General features: G+C 48.0%; 1 protein-coding gene across 2 annotated transcripts in view; it reads right to left on the bottom strand.

Annotated features, from left to right (window-relative positions):
- Nucleotides 1–2,474: 2,474 nt before the first annotated feature.
- Nucleotides 2,475–14,087, bottom strand: part of LOC144768124 (uncharacterized) — a 130,186-nt gene continuing 118,573 nt past the window's right edge. For both annotated transcript variants that reach the window (XM_078651540.1, XM_078651539.1), the window contains exons 11-14: nucleotides 6,258–6,383; nucleotides 5,070–5,235; nucleotides 4,059–4,162; nucleotides 2,475–3,619 (exon numbers count right to left, since the gene is read on the bottom strand). In XM_078651540.1, the coding sequence (XP_078507666.1) occupies nucleotides 3,561–3,619; nucleotides 4,059–4,162; nucleotides 5,070–5,235; nucleotides 6,258–6,383 (455 nt within the window). In that variant the 3' untranslated portion in view covers nucleotides 2,475–3,560. The remainder of the gene's footprint in view (nucleotides 3,620–4,058; nucleotides 4,163–5,069; nucleotides 5,236–6,257; nucleotides 6,384–14,087) is intronic.

Below are 14,087 nucleotides of genomic sequence, written 5' to 3' on the forward strand. Positions count from 1 at the left end.
TGAGTAGAGTAGTGAGTAGTGAGTGCAGAGTAGTGAGTAGAGTAGTGAGTAGAGTAGTGAGTAGAGTAGTGAGTAGAGTAATGAGTGCAGATTAGTGAGTAGTGAGTGCAGAGTAGTGAGTAATGAGTAGAGTAGTGAGTAGTGAGTGCAGAGTAGTGAGTAATGAGTAGAGTAGTGAGTAGTGAGTAGAGTAGTGAGTAGATTAGTGAGTAGTGAGTGCAGAGTAGTGAGTAATGAGTAGAGTAGTGAGTAGAGTAGTGAGTAGAGTAGTGAGTAGTGAGTGCAGAGTAGTGAGTAGAGTAGTGAGTAGTGAGTGCAGAGTTGTGAGTAGTGAGTAGAGTAGTGATTAGAGTAGTGAGTAGAGTAGTGAGTGCAGATTAGTGAGTAGTGAGTGCAGAGTAGTGAGTAATGAGTAGAGTAGTGAGTAGTGAGTAGAGTAGTGAGTAGAGTAGTGAGTGCAGAGTAGTGTGCAGAGTAGTGAGTAGAGTAGTGAGTAGAGTAGGGTAGTGAGTAGGACATCACAGGCAGCAGCTGTGCAAGCTTCTTACACTCACAAGGAGACCACAGGCAGCAGAGGTGCAAGCTTCTCACACTCACAAGAAGGACATCACAGGCAGTAACGGTGCAATATTCTCACACTCACAAGGAGATCACTGGCAGTACACACCACATGAACACACTCCATAACACATAGCAACAATACATTGGCATTTACAATGCCATTAGCTCAAACTCAAATAAATCCGAGCCCGATTGCATTTCTAATGCTTGTTTATGTATTTATTTGTGTTTTGGGGATATTTGATTAGCGCTTGCCATGCAACAGGGGAACTCAGAGTTTCACATGAAATATAAAATACAATAATAAAGGAAGAGAGCTTCAATAACAGTTGGAAGCATGTTGTGTTGTGTAAATAACCTTGATTTTTCATTTATTGTGTGAACAAATTAGGCACCTGTCCCAAGCCCTCTCTGAAAACATTTATATTCTTGCTTTTGAGCTCATCAATTTTTCCCCTGGCGTATGTGGTACATATATATATATATGCTGTTTGTGGCGACAAAATAGAATTAAATAGGCATTGGTAAAGCCAATAAGTCTCGGTCATGGACATGGAATCTTTAGGTCGTGCCAGCGCTTTTTCCCCCTAGATGGCACATCTTAAATGGCCATTTCTGAATGCATTTTGTAATATTTTAACACGCCCTATTCATAGATGGCAACTCTAAATGTGCGTGCACTTGTGGAAACCATCTGTGAATGGGATTCGATCAAATGGAAAACAAAATCGCATTGCTCGAGGCCCACCTTGTATGGATGTACATGCACATGGGTATGCAGCCATCCTGGAAGACCCCAAAAACATTTTAAGAGAGCCACCCACAATTTGTGTAGCAGGTAGCACACAATGAGCAAGTAAAGAGTAGCAAAAAGAGGGGAAGTGGAAGCAGGGAGTGAGGGGGTTGGGAAAAGTAGTTTTTCACATGCCCTGCAAAGCAAGTTTTGTGGAAGGGTACATCAAAACACGAGCAGACTGAAATGCCCCTAGCTGGACTAACACAGGAATGAGAAAGAAAGTCTGCAAATCAGGAACAGGGAAGTGAGACAGATGACAAAGCCACACAATCAAGCAAGAGGCCACTTTAAATGTATGTAATGCATTCAAAACAATAGATTTGAAAAAAAGCACGGCTGAGTACAGCAACAGTAGTGGTCTACACCAGTGAAGAAAGACCTGCAAAAAAATAGATGGGCTGCCTGGGGCAAGTGGGGACAAATTCACTAATATTCAACATATTGAAAAGAACCTTTTAACTTAACAATAACAAATTGCAAAACATATTCCCAACAACTTACTGTAAGCAGATCACAACATTTTGACCAGGCATTTATTATTCTACGTTTCTGAACATGATTTTTTGAGAATTGGTTACATACAATTGGCTGTAACACAAAGCATCTAAGCCTCTTCATGGTATATCCCTTGATTTTTGTAATGCATGGTTCAGTTCTCCCTTTCAGCCCTTTGGCTTAGTTCACTGGTATTTTCAAAAGACTGAAGTGCTGTCAGTATGGAAGAAGCAAAGCACTGTGATGTAAAGCAATCTGAGCAGTCATCATGCTCTCTGGCTGAATGCCACTGCTCGGTCTAACTTCCTGCCTATAGACCAGAGCTTAGGGCCTGCGAGAAAACTTTATTTCACTTATAGAATGTGCGGAGGCTCCCACCACACCGAAAGACTGGTTGGCAGGATCCCGCCAGCTCTCTTTCTTCACTATGAATATTTTTCTTTTAATGCCACCCTGATATTTTTTTTCAACCACCTTCTCCCATGTTCTGAATGTCACCTTATGGGAACCACCACCATGAAGGCCAGCAAGCACCAGTATCACAGTTTATTCAAGGCAACATCATCTCCTCTCAGAACAAACAGTCTTCCATTACAGACAACTGGACAACATCACACAGTTGTAAGAGGTTCACCTGTTTATTTTCACTTCAAACTATCAAACTCTCTCTTCCTTTCTCCAATGTGCAGAAAGCATTCTCAGATTCCAGCACCAGTGGCTGTTCCTAACGTCATGAACAATGGCATCAAACGGCACTCGTCGTTCTGGAGCCGCAGGGTGTCGTATCGCCCACAGCTACTAATTCTTGCGCCGGGTTGTCTTTGTCATCCGCTTCTGCTGGTTTCTTGGCCGCGTGGTCTGACAGCACCCAAAGCTGGTCATCCTCGAGTCATCTGAGGCAGTGGAAGTCAGATACTACAGAAAGTCAGCAGTAATGGAGTGGCATGGGCCATCAGCCAATAAGTGCATGCCTTGATTCATGTGCTAGAACACTGCCCAGAGCTGGCTGTCATACAACACTGGTAGCTCTCTGAACATGTGGTCTGATCTCAACCAAAGTGGGACTGTTGTGGGCAAGTGGTCAGGTGTGATCCACACTGGTGGCTCTTGAGCCAGGTGGTCTGAAACGGCCCAAGTGCATTAGTTCCTGTTCCGTGCAGTCCAGCTGCATCCAGCTGTGGCGCGGATTGTTCCACAATCACCATTTCTTTAGACACATGTTCAGATATCATGGAACCTGGTAGATCTATAGCCATGAAGCATGCCTTCTCCCACGCTGCTTGTTCCATACACACGTAGTATATAACCAGAGCACATAGTCCAGAAATGACCAGCCCAGAATATTTCACACCATCATGTCCACAAAATACCAGTGTTGGGTGGTACCAAGAATATTCGTCATTCTTGGGCCACGGCGAACGATATCACCTACTGTTGGTAGTTCTTGAGGCACGCAGGCTCACATGGTCCAGTAAATGATGCATCACAATTCTGATACTGTTCAAGTTTCCTATTTCATAGAATATATGGTCTGATATCTTCTGATGCTAGAGTTTTTGGATCACACCTTCTGAGACTTTCACCGTCATTTCTTGGCACGCGTGGTCTGATAACGCCAGATGCTGGAAGTTTAGGGGTTAAATGTGATATTGTTCAATGCTGTCGTGTCTCAGGCCACTTTATCTGACATCCTCCAGCGCTGGTTGGCTCAGAGAAGGTTGCACCACAGCCAGCTCTTCTCGTCTTTTCGTGCCTCACCTTCTTCCTCTGCAGGGGCAGCATCGGCAAGAGAAGCAGAACATCTGGAGTGTTATCAAAATAGTACCAACATAGACTATACATTAAGCTCTTATTCCCAGGCCCATTGCTTGCCTCTTTTTACCTCATTTCGAGCTTTTCAAATCTATCCTTCTCTGATCACCCTCTCACCCTGCCCCTTTGCCCTTCTTGCTCAAATGCCACTACTCTTCCAACTTCTTTTTCCCTCCTCATTTTTATCCAATTTCCCTCTTTTCTTCTGCTACTGTCCCCCTCCTTTCCTTTCTTGATTTATTCCCATTCCTCTCCCCATCTCTTGTTTCCTCACATCTCCCTTATGTCTTTCCTCCTAATATTGCTTCTTTCTCCCTGCTCTGAAGATTGTAACTGAACCCTCCACTCTATCCCCTACATGTCTCCCCCATAAAAGCAGGTGCAGTTCCTTCACCTTCCTCCTCCTCCTCCTCTTCCTCCTCAGAATCATCCTCTGATTCAGACTGCACAGCCTTCCTCTCAAACTCTGCCCAGTAACTCATCTTCACAGAAGAGGATCTGTTGGCAAAAAAGAGAAAAATGACATTAGGCGATGGCGCCACGAAACCCTACGTCGAGGTAAACAAGAGCTAAAAGCACAGGGGAAGATGAGAGGTACACATCCGCAGAGACGAAGGCCTAATGCGGAAAGATGGATGAAATGTTGATGGGGACAAGGGCTTAATAAACAGAGAAAATAAATAGTGGGCCTACAGGGATGAGAGCTTAATAACCAAGAAAGATGAGCAGTTCATTGACGGAAATGAGAGCTTAATTATGTGGAAAGATGAACAGAGCATCTAAAGGTTCCAAGGTTTAATTAACAGGGAATGATGGATGGGACATCTATGGAGGCGGAGGCCTACTTATCAGCCAAGTTGAACAGTCTGCTGACGAATCAGGGTTTTACCCACGGGAAAGAAAAATGGTGAGAAGAGGGGAAGAGGATGGTTTATGATGGTTTAAACCTCAGAGACTGATGCAGGACACTGGGGAAAGAGAGAAGAGTATCAGTGGAGAAGGAATACATTAGACAACACAGAGCATTAAGAGGATAGAAGCACAGCCGAGAGTACTGATACTGGCTTGTTTCCGAACCAGGGAAGACCTGGTGTGGCAGATCGGGCTGGACTGTTCCCATAAGGAACAGGGTCAAGAGTGATTTGCATTAAGCTTGGTCTGAACTGGGATGGCAGAGTGGGCTAAAGAACAGTGATGGATTAAACCCAGATCTGTGACTGGGGGTGAGTGTCTGAAAAGTTTCAGTGCTCCGTCCATCATTTCCTTGTGTTTGCAGTTATAAGAATGACAGCAAGAGGGGATAAGAAATAGTTTCCTATGTGGTGTAGTAACGTAGCACAAACAGTGGGACGGATTGTAGAGCTCAGGCAGTGGAGGCGATACTAGACCACAGGTGGTCATTTACCTGTCAGCAGAGTTGGGGGGCACTTGCTCCCAGACGAGCAGCTCTCTCCCTCCGGTCACCCATTGGTGCAGGCCGCTAGAGGTGATCTGGGCATCCAGGCAGAGCAGTCGCGGGGTGTCAGGGCATGTCAGAGTACCCAGGTACCGTCCGCTTTCCAGGGCTCTCACTGAGGGGAACAAAAAATGGGGCAAGATTCAGTGGCAAAAAACCCTACAAATAGTCAAACTGCTTCCCTTGTCATTTGATGCACCCAGGAATTGCACTGATGATGCTTCAACTCTTACTATCAGCAGCTCCTGAAATGAGTGTGGTGTTTCTTTCACTCGCTAACCACCAGGGGCTGTGGTGCTACCCACTGTCCTGAGTGCGGACACTCCGTTTAGTGAGGTTCATCCCTACCAACCATCAGGTCCTTGGCAATGCAAGGCTTCAGCACTTACAGCGCGCACTCATTCTCATGGAGGCTTCAGTCAGCGAGCTTGTGACCAGCCCCGAGCTGTGCACACGCACTCTCTGACAATATAGTGTTACATTTCCACACATACACAACAATGACCTATATCAAACACGTGCAGTTCGTGAGCCACCAACTAATCCTCAGGCACACCTTTTCGCTGTGGGCAAGCATAGTTTGCTGCAAGGCATCGCCCTTAAAATTCTTCCTTAGTCATGAAAAGTGAAGAGGGGCCACTGGGTTCACCTTGCAGACACCTTTTGAGTGTCAGTGAGTGTGGTCTTCTACAAACCATCCATGCTCCAGGATACCTTGGGTGGTGTGTCCACTGCCTCTCACCACACCCAGGACCACCACACACGAGTCAGGCGCAGTCAAGGGGCACAAAGTTCAGAACGTACTGAACCCGCTACTGCAGCAAAGGAAGAGCATGTGACACTTCTCCCCAACAGCTCCTACGCCTGCCCTGCCCAATAAACCCTCAGCCCCCCCAAACTCCAATCCCCACAACCCTCATGGGTCCCCTACACCCACTTACCACCCAGAGGAGCTGGTAAATGGGAGAGGGAAAATCCTCAGAATCAGAGATAACCTTATAGTAAGACCGGTTTAATGTGGTTAATCCCCATTCGGAAACCAAAAGTCATGAGTAGACGGTGCAGGGATGGAATTAACAACCGTAGTCGGTCAATTCGTAATCGACTCCCCCTGTAAAATGACACACTCTCACTCACCGTTGAGGTATCCTTGGCCCAGGTCAATGTTGAATCCAGTGGAGACGAGAAGTCCATCTCTGGTCACACGCACTGCGTCCACGAAACCAGAGTCTGAGAGGTGATTGGTCAGTCTGCTCAGCAGTCCTGGAAGAGGATTGGTGAACATTGTTATTAGGGTGGTACAGTGGCGGATTTGATCAAGACCATTGATGAGTAAATAGTGGCATGGCCTAGTGCTCAAGCGCAGCAGGGCGCTGGTAAAAATGTTGGCCCAGTGGTAAAGCTATTTTCCTACAGTTGAAACGGGCTAGACAAACCTTATTATTAAGTAACATAAATACAACGAAAATTCCCATTCTGATTTTGAGTTTACCACAATATTTCTGAAGGCTCACACATCACACCTTTGACTTTCCCACTTTGTAATCCTCCTCCTTCCTAACCTGATCAATGACATTCTAATTCTGGGTGGCACTGCATGCTGGGAATCAGTTCTCAGAAGGACAAGAAAAAAAAGGATACATCTTGAATATGGGCAGGCTGCAGTCCTCCGTCACACGAAAGTATACATATGCTTAGCAGAGCACCCGCCGTGCCTAATGCCTGCTTAAACAATACACAGAGTCTTCACTTTTACACAAAGGATTCCAAGGTTCTCTTTCCACTTGGAGACATCACCTTGACTATCAGGCCTCTGAAATTCCTTCTCCTTTCAATACTTCCAAAGGGATTTCCACTGGAGTTGAGGGGATCAAGCATGGCGCCCCCACATTAAAAATAAAATAAAAACAAACAGACGAAGGTGTAATTCAGAGCATGCAATTCACCAGCAGGTCAAGTGTAATGGTAAATTTACTCAAAACTGATTGCAAAGGTATCCTTAAGATATACACCTTGAGCTCTCTGGCAAACAATTGCCCTCCCTTGTTCTTCACTACACATCTAAGACATATTCTGGAACGAGACAATGTCAGTGGTGGCTGCTAGGAAAGCATGAATCCTGTCTTCAAATGATTTACTGACTTTCCACTAGCCACAATGGCTCCTCCATGCCAAAGAGCTGTACATCCATGCAGAAGACTGGCAAAACCTTTCTCAAATACTCTAAAAGTGGTCTGCTCGACCCATCCAACTCCAGATCCACGTATGTGGCAGAAGGATTGCAGGTCGAGGTGTTGCACTGAATACAATCCTCTCCCAAGTACTTCAACACCTCCACCAACTATTCTGTCCAATAAAAAATGGAAAACCTGCCAGTCTGGCAAAGCACACAACTGACTGTATCCCCGTCTGTCATCTAGTTTTCGGCCATCTTTTCAGGTGCCTTAAAACTTTAGCCTTAGTTCTGATCCTTCTAAATGTCCAAAGCATTAGTAAACAAAATCCATCATATCCAACAGGGAGACAATCTTTAAGGGCACATCTGGGTCACCTCTCTCCCTGAAGGCTCTCTACTATCTTCTTTAATGTACATTTAGACTTGGTCCACAGCACCAACTCCTACAATCTTCAACTCCAAATATGCACTAACAATAAACAAATGCTTCAGAACAGGGAGGGAGCTGGGGCTGTCCCACCCAAAAGGGTATATGAACACTGCCCTCATGCAGCAATGCATGTGGCAGAGCACGCCTCACCTGAGCGGAGCCACACGAACCAACTTCCCCTCCTACCAATTGTGATCTATCCTGCAAATCCGATCCTTTTTAGGTAGCCAACTTCACAAGAACAAGTCGCAATCAAGGAAACCTAGGGGTGCAACTTACGGGTGATTTTAGATGGCGACCTAAGAACATCGACTCAATGCCATCCCTATAGGAACCCACCTCCACCTTCTTCAGTAGAGAAAACACCGCCTCGGCTTCCAATGACCAATAAGGCGGAGGTGGTCAACAGCAATTGACTAGACATCAGTCCACCAAACACAAAAAAGTGACACAACTTCCAACAATTTGAAAAAAGGAAAGCAAGCAAATAATAGGGTGAACAAGAGGTCATTAACCAAACAACAGTAGGCCGGCAAAACAAAACAAGAAAAACAGTCACAAGCCCTACAACTCACAAACCTACAGCGGTGCCAGATCCACACATTAATAGCCCATAAGGCTGGAATGAATGTGTCTCCTCACTCAGCACTATAGGAACCACTGAAGTTCAAGCGAGCAGAAAAATTATTTGCTTCAAAAAGCGTTTCGACAAAGCACACTTCCAAAATTGTATACCGGACTTTACGATACACATTCCAGCATTCTGAAAAGGCTTCTGGCTCTAAATGTTAAGAAAATAAATTGTTCTCTCAATTAAAAACTCAACGTTTATTGCGTTCTGGCCTGTATTTCTGCTTTTTTGATCTTTGTCTGTGATGAACTTATCATGAACTTCCCTAAAGAAGTTCTACACATTGTAAATTGAGTCTAAAATGGATTATGAGTTGTTACCTATAATGCTCACCTTTTAATTCACACGACCAGCTGGCTGTGGACAACTGGGGATGCAGGAGGTGCCTAGGATGGCAGAGGCACCCAGAGGAATATATAATCCCAAACAGGTTTTTGTTTTCAGACCAGGGAACCTGTGCGGTGGTGCTGCCCCTGGGTCACCAGAGAGCCATTCCACTGTTTCCTCAACTACCTGCTTGTGGGATGGGGCAAACGCCACCAACATACACCAGCCTGGGGAGCCCTAGATCTACCTGGAGTGACCCCGTAAAGTGGTGGGCGGCGGATATACCAGGCACCAAGGACACCCCACATTCCATACCTTGCACTCCTTGTCCACAGCAAGACAACAGCAACAAGTAGCCTCCACTCCCAGCCACAGGGGGAGATTGCACAGCCCACCTGACAAGCAGGTGGACCTGCCGGAGAACGTCTAGGCTAGTATGGGTGCCTCAGGAGAGCACGGGTTGACATGGCCCTCGCAGCGGCATTAAAAAATAAGTAGTGGGGCGAAAACAGCACGCTTAAGGCACTGCAGCCAAATTAAATATTTGCATTTTTTGTGGTACCCCATGAGGTACAGGGAGCACCCTAAGGGAGCCCACATAAAGCCCATGCGGAACCCTACATCTTCTGGGTCTAAGAATGTGCGACTCTGGGAGGAATGAGGCTGAATTTCATCAGCTCCTATGGATGACGGCTAGGGGAGCAGTAGAATCCTTAAAATGTAGGTCGAGGGATTGTTCAGCAACCAAGTGTATAAACCAGAGGTTTGTTGACATAGTAAAGTTTGCTTTAGGTAAAATACTAATTTTTAATACAATTTGGAGCTATGGCAAATTTGCCAATTTTGTTGAAAAGTTAATTGCTTGATAATATTCTGAAACGTGTGTCAAAGCTAATAGGTATGGTTTTTGATATTATATGATGGACATTGTTACTGCTTAACATGTCAGAGGTATCACCAAAGGCAGTATGCCTCCGTATTGATGGCGTGTCAACCTGCCAAAGTAGGTACACTTAATTTTGCATTAGTTGTCTAATGTCCGCTTGAGCAGGGATTTTAACATACTGTTCCCACTGTCATTATGACTACTGTTTGGTCCACTGATTTTTCACCTGTAATCTATGTAGATCATTCTAATGCTATGCATTGTTTTAGTTTGTGGGATTTACAGTATGCATCTTTAAAAAAATAAAACCACTAATTTATTGAACGTCATTATGTGCATTATTCAGTTCCGCTTCCCCCCCTCACATCACCTCCATGATGGAGGCTTGGACTGCTCTACTGTCCCTACCCTGACAGTTAAGCGCTGAAAGGTGTACTTGGCTAGCAATTTGGGTTGATCAAAGAATGTGGAAACATGAGCTCGACTGCATAGGACACGCCTGCTCAGTAAAGAAGTGAGGGATCTCCAAACGGACCAAGCACGGGCACACGCCCTGGCCACCCAGCGCAGAGTGTACAACATGGGTGACAAGGCGAACAGAATGTCAAGAGAGACCGGGACCGGAGCTGGGTGCCGAATATAGAACACCCAGATGGATCGGTGAGTACCACCAGTAGGGCCATAGCGGAGGACTTCGCACTCTACTACGAAGAGGTCTACCGCTCCCGCACATCTCATACTGACCAAGACTGTCGAGATTTCCTTGCCCCCTTGCAACTTCCAGTCCTGGAAGCGGTGGACAGGGATGTGCTAGAGGCTGAAATCTCAGTCAAGGAAGTAGAAGAGGCCATGGGGGATTTACAGACGGGGAAGGCCCCGGGACCTAACGGGTTTCCGGCGGAGGCGTTCGGCTGTGTGGCCGGCCACATTGCACCACACTTATGCAATATGCTCCTTGAGGCGCGTGACGTGGGTCACCTTTCGCGGGATTTGCGCCTGGCCACGATCGTGGTGATCCACAAGGCGGGGAAGCCACGTGGTGCCTGCAGCTCCTACCGACCTATCTCCCTCCTCAATTACGAGACGAAGGTCCTTGGAAAGATCCTAGCTACGCGCCTGGGGGTGGTGATCCAGTCGCTGGTCCACCCGGACCAGTCGGGCTTCATGCCCCACCGGAACACGAGACTTAACCTGCGTCGGCTGTTTGGGGTCCTACAGACAGTGGCCGTACCGGAGGGTGCTCCGGCGGCCTTGCTCTCCCTTGACGCTCATATGGCCTTCGACAGTGTCGAATGGTGTTATATATACGCCGTGCTGGAGAGACTAGGTTTCGGGCCGAACTTCTGCTCATGGGTACAACTGCTGTACGCGGAGCCGCTGGCGAGAGTCCGAGTGAACGGGGCCACGTCACGTGAGTTTCGACTGGGACGTGGCACGAGGCAGGGTTGCCCCCTGTCTCTGACCCTCTTCGTCCCGGCACTGGAGCCGCTGGCGCACTGGGTGAGGACGGACCCGGGGGTGTGGGGGATAGCAAAGGATGGCGGATGGGAAGAGCGTATTTCGCTCTACGCCGATGACATCCTGCTATACACCCGGAGGCCGGCGGAATCGATTCAGCGTCTCATAACTATATTGCGTACTTTCGGGGAATATTCCGGATACCAGGTCAACTGGAGTAAATCCCTCTGCTATGTTCTGGCGGGGCCCCAGCCGCCCGCGGTGGCGAGATGTGAGGGCCTGGTATGGCAGGAGTTGTTTCGCTACCTCGGGATATGGATTGTGCCGACGGCCTCGGAGTTCCTCCGGCTTCATGTACAGCCACTACTTGACCGCTTGCATGGCGACGTGCAACACTGGCGCACCCTGCCGGTCTCCCTTATGGGGACAGCGGTACTCTTCAAAATGATGGCCCTGCCACGGCTGCTATACGTGTTGCAGAGCTCCCCCTTCTCGATCCCGGACCAGGTTTTTAAAACGGTGGAGGCGGAGCAACGTTCCCTTCTGTGGAGCAGTGGCTGCCCGCGGATCGCTCTTGGTAAGCTGCAACGCTGTCCCTATGAGGGGGGATTGGCGGTCCCTGACGTCCGCCTCTACTACTGGGCGGCTCAGCTGACCAACGTCAACGGCTGGGTTTTTGCCCCACAGGAGGAACCGGCGTATCGGGTGGATCGGGCGGCCATGGGCGAGGGTACCTATCTGGCGGCCCTTTACTCTGGGGCACGGCGTGCTCTGCCCTTGCCTCCCCAGACTGCGGTGGTGGTCCAAATCTGGAAGCGGGCAACGAAGTTGCTCGGCTGGGAGAAGAAACTTACGGCTCAGACGCCCCTATGGAAGGGAGATTTCCTGAGGGAAGTAGTTAGACTCTGCAATTTGCATACCTGGTGCCTCATTGGCATAGATCTACAGGGCGATGTCTGGAAGAGGGGGCAAGTGGTGGAATTTGCAGCTCTGCAGTCCAAATTCCAGATGGGGAATGGCGAATTTCTCCACTACCAACAATTCGCGCATGCCATAAATTCACACTTGCCGCAAGGGGATCAGCTGCCTGAGTACGCCCCGCTTGAGGACAGGCTGCTCCTCGACCCAATGATTGATAAGGCCATCTCGCTCACCTACAAAAAGTTAATTAATAACCTCCCAGACACACTCGGGCCACTCCGGGAAAAGTGGGAAACTGATTTGGGTTTGCAAGAAGATGACGATTGGAGCGAGGCCTTACAGTGCCCCAGGGAAGTGGCGATTCGAGCAAGATTCCGTCTGGTACAGTTTCGTATACTCCATAGGTCTACACCCCACGCACGGTGCAATTTAAAATGGGATACGCTACATCACGCTTCTGCCTGATAGGGTGCGGGTATGAGGGTACATTCTTCCACATCCTCTGGTATTGCCCCAAAATTCGCTCCTACTGGGTCAGGTTGAAAGACATAATGGAGGAGGTGGTTGGGGCGGAGGTACAGCTGGAGGCCAGGTGGCATGTATTAGGAGTCACGGGAGAGGTAACATGGCCCAAGGGAGAAAAGGTGTGGTTGGCGTTTGCGAGTATGGTGGCGAAGAGAAATATTGCACGCCTCTGGGGGAGTGACCTACTACCAACAATAGAGGAATGGGAGCGGGACCTGGACTGGTGCCAGAGTGCGGAGAGGGTCATATATAACAGTAGGGGCTGCCCCAAAAAATGGGAAAAGATCTGGCGGGCCTGGAGAAGGTACAGGGGATAGTGGATGGACGACTCGGAGGATGAGTAGAGAGGCCCTGCCAAGTCGGGCATTGCCCGTGATATGTTTGTGGTCCCTCCTTGCAGGGAGGCTATGGTTTTAGGCTCGGCTCCGGGCCGCATTTCTAGAATAGGGGTGGGGGAGGAGAGGGAGTTAGGAGGGTGGGGGAGTAGCTGGGCAGGGGACGGACTGAAGACCGGAGGTAGGCTAGAGGGTACACTGCACTGGAGGTGGATCATCCCAATACCGGTAAATGATTGAACTGATGTGCTTTTAACAATGTAAGCTAAATCTGCTCTTCCACTGCTCCTGAGTGTGTATTATGATGGAATTGTTTTGCTTTCAATAAAAAGATGTTAAAAAAAACCAAATGTGGAAATGGTGGTGGCTCCAAACTTTGGATTTGGTGAGGCATAAATCCAAACTTGAACTGCACGGTGCAAACACAGCGATATCTCGCTCTTTTGAGCAGAGGCGTGGTTACTTCTCTAAGACAGGAGTATGAGCAGAAATTGTAGTCCTTGCATCTTACATTTTAGCCATTATACATGGGCAAACACGTTAGCTGTACTAGTGAAGTGTTATGCACGATTCATTCCTAACAGTACCAATTATTTAAATATCCATGCCTCCTGTTTGTGTCCATGAAGGGGTACAAGACAGTGCCCCTGTTCTGTGGCTATGGCTGCGTTTAAATTACTTCTAAAGCAAGTGATCAGCATTTTAAAGCTGTGGTTAGTGTAGACAGGCCCAATACAGAAAGGAACGTGCACATCTGGAGACAGAGAAGCATGGAGACGGAAAGGAAGGGCTCGGAGTGACACAAGTATACAAGCAGGGTCGGATTGGTAACGCAAGCACTCGGGAAATGGCCGAAGGGCAGGTTGCCGACTTCCAGCTGTGGGCTGCTTTTCTGGGCAGCCTGGGGGCTGTCTGTGCTGTTTGGGTGCCACCAGCGGCCCAGTGGGTGCCCGAGTGGCCTTTCTAGAGGCAGATGGGCAGAGGCATCACTCCCTTTCTCTCGCTGGGCCGGCCAATTAATGTCTGCTGATTGAGCGGGGGCAGAGGGCCTGATCAGAGGTGGTCTCACTTGCATTCATGTGTGGCTCAGCAGTGTGAACTAATCTGTGCATTTTTTTTTATCCAAGTGAAGTTAATAAAACATGCCCCCACCCCCTTTCTTTTCATAAAACTTCGCTGAAGCAGTGTTTTGCGGAGAGGCAATACGCAAATGTGGGCCACTTTTTTTTGGTGTGCCCGGGCCCGATTTTGGATCCCAATCCAACCCTGTATACAAGG

Source organism: Lissotriton helveticus, chromosome 7 (assembly GCF_964261635.1).
Source record: "Lissotriton helveticus chromosome 7, aLisHel1.1, whole genome shotgun sequence".
In the NCBI taxonomy this organism is placed as follows: Eukaryota; Metazoa; Chordata; class Amphibia; order Caudata; family Salamandridae; genus Lissotriton; species Lissotriton helveticus.